The 2177-nt window shown below is 49.7% G+C and overlaps 1 protein-coding gene across 1 annotated transcript; it reads right to left on the bottom strand.

Annotated features, from left to right (window-relative positions):
* Positions 1-360: 360 nt before the first annotated feature.
* LOC121939240 (ganglioside GM2 activator-like) lies at positions 361-1582 on the bottom strand (the record flags this gene model as incomplete). The annotated part of the gene is made up of 2 exons (XM_042482315.1): positions 361-773; positions 1385-1582. Coding segments are annotated over 2 exons (354 nt in total), but the record flags the coding sequence as incomplete, so codon positions are not given.
* Positions 1583-2177: the final 595 nt, after the last annotated feature.

The raw sequence follows: 2177 nt of genomic DNA, 5'->3' as shown, positions 1-2177 counted from the left end.
TTTACATCAGATTAAAACTAAAAAAACTCTTCACCTCAGCATTTGACACGTATGACGTCATCAGATCTGATGTTGATTCTCAGATTCTGATTGGACCAACAGAGAAGCACCGCGGGGTCATGTGATCCCTCACACTGTCCATAATTTGGCATTTTCTGGTCGTGCTGTGACGTGACGCTGTGACGCTGTGACATCACATCACACTGTCCCAGAATAAAGGCGGAGGGTTCATGTGTCTGAAACATGTTTCATGTGTGCACAGTGAGCGTCTGAAGCATCCTGTCTCGATGTGTCTGTGTGTCTGTGTGTGTGTGTGTGTGTGTGTGTGTGTGTGTGTGTGTGCGTGCGTGCGTGCGTGTGTGTGTGCGTGCGCGTGCGCTTGTGTGTGGACTCTGTTGGTTTAGTTTGTGGTTGTCAGAATGAAGACATTTTGTCTCTGAGGAGGATCAGAGATGTCAAAAGTTTTAACGTAAAAAATAAACGGAGGAGTTTTTCACCTTCACTCTGTGTCAAACTTCTGCTCTCATTCCGCAATTTTACATCTTTTTTTTTTTTTTTTTAATGTGCAGATCTGCAGCGGTGGCGGCGGCGGCGGCGTTGTTGTCTCAGTCTCAGTCTCAGTCGGAGTGGAGGGACAGAGCCACCTTGAGACAGCCGAGCTCTTTGTCCTGACTGCCGAGGACGCCCTGCACACGGTAGTTCCCGTTAGTCAGCCAGGACGGCAGCTCCACGTAGGGCAGGTAGAAGTCCGACTGAGGCAGAGAGTACGAACCCTGAGGAGGACACACAGAGAGGACATACAGAGGACACAGACAGAGGACACTCTGTTTGAAGACATCCTTGGACTCTGACAAACGTACCTGACCTGTGATTCTAACAGAACTTTGCTCCGTCTAAAATAAAGCTACAAATAATGTCTGTGAGACAGTCTGTGTCTACAGAGTTGGACAGACGTGTTGTCCTCAGAGGGACGCAGTGGAAAGACTCCAGGGATCAGCTCTGATATCAGGCAGTTACTTATCAATATCAGTTATCAGCCAAATGTGTGGTTTCATATATATCAGCAAAAAATCATGAACCCCTAAAAGACTCTGATGCATTGCATTCTGGGAAATGTAGTAGAGGAACTTGTCTGCTGTTAACGTCTCTGGACGTTCTGCAGAGACGTGAAACTGCTGAGCAACTCTGTGATTATGGTCTGTTATCAGCCCGGCACTGTCTCACTGCTCAGTAACAATATTACAATACTACAGTACTACAGTACTACTGTGTGTGTGTGTGTGTGTGTGTGTGTGTGTGTGTGTGTGTGTGTGTGAACAGTGTAAATATTAGAGTGTCTCTCTGGACGCTGACAGGTGTGCGGTCGCACGGTCATGTGACTCACGGCCTTGAAGGGACAGTGGCAGGGCAGGCCGTAGGTGTGCAGCGGCTCGGGACAGTCCTGACCAGGAGGGATCAGCTGATCCAGGAGGTCACACACGTCCTGATAGTGACAGCTGCCCAGGTCCTCCACACACGGGACCGTCACCCAGAAACCTGCCACCTCCTTCTCCAGGGTCACATTCAGCTGAGGAGGAGGAAAACATAGTCAGCTGAGGAGGAGGAGGAGGAGGAGGAGAACACAGTCATCTGCGTCTGAGGAGGAGCAGGAGGAAGAGGAGGAGGAGGAGAACACAGTCATCTGAGGAGGAGCAGGAGGAAGAGGAGGAGGAGGAGAACACAGTCATCTGAGGAGGAAGAGGAGGAGGAGGAGAACACAGTCAACTGAGGAGGAGCAGGAGGAGGAGGAGGAGAACACAGTCATCTGAGGAGGAGCAGGAGGGGGAGGAGGAGGAGAACACAGTCATCTGAGGAGGAGCAGGAGGAGGAGGAGGAGGAGGAGAAGAACGCAGTCAACTGAGGAGGAGGAGGAGGAGAAGAAGGAGGAGGAGGAGGAGGAGAGGAAACAGAGATCTGTGTCCTGCTGCACTTTGACCTCTGCAGCTTTACAGCAGCACTGAGATGAAATGTAGAACAACAGAAGACATGTCTCTGTCTCTGAGGAAATGTAGAACAACAGAAGACATGTCTCTGTCTCTGAGGACATGAAGAACAACAGATAACATGTCTCTGTCTATGAGGACATGAAGAACAACAGATAACATGTCTCTGTCTATGAGGACATGAAGAACAACAGA

Source organism: Plectropomus leopardus, unplaced genomic scaffold (assembly GCF_008729295.1).
Source record: "Plectropomus leopardus isolate mb unplaced genomic scaffold, YSFRI_Pleo_2.0 unplaced_scaffold4379, whole genome shotgun sequence".
NCBI lineage: Eukaryota > Metazoa > Chordata > Actinopteri > Perciformes > Serranidae > Plectropomus > Plectropomus leopardus.
Note: the sequence above shows the minus strand (reverse complement) of the source record. Positions and strands in the feature narration are given on the sequence as shown.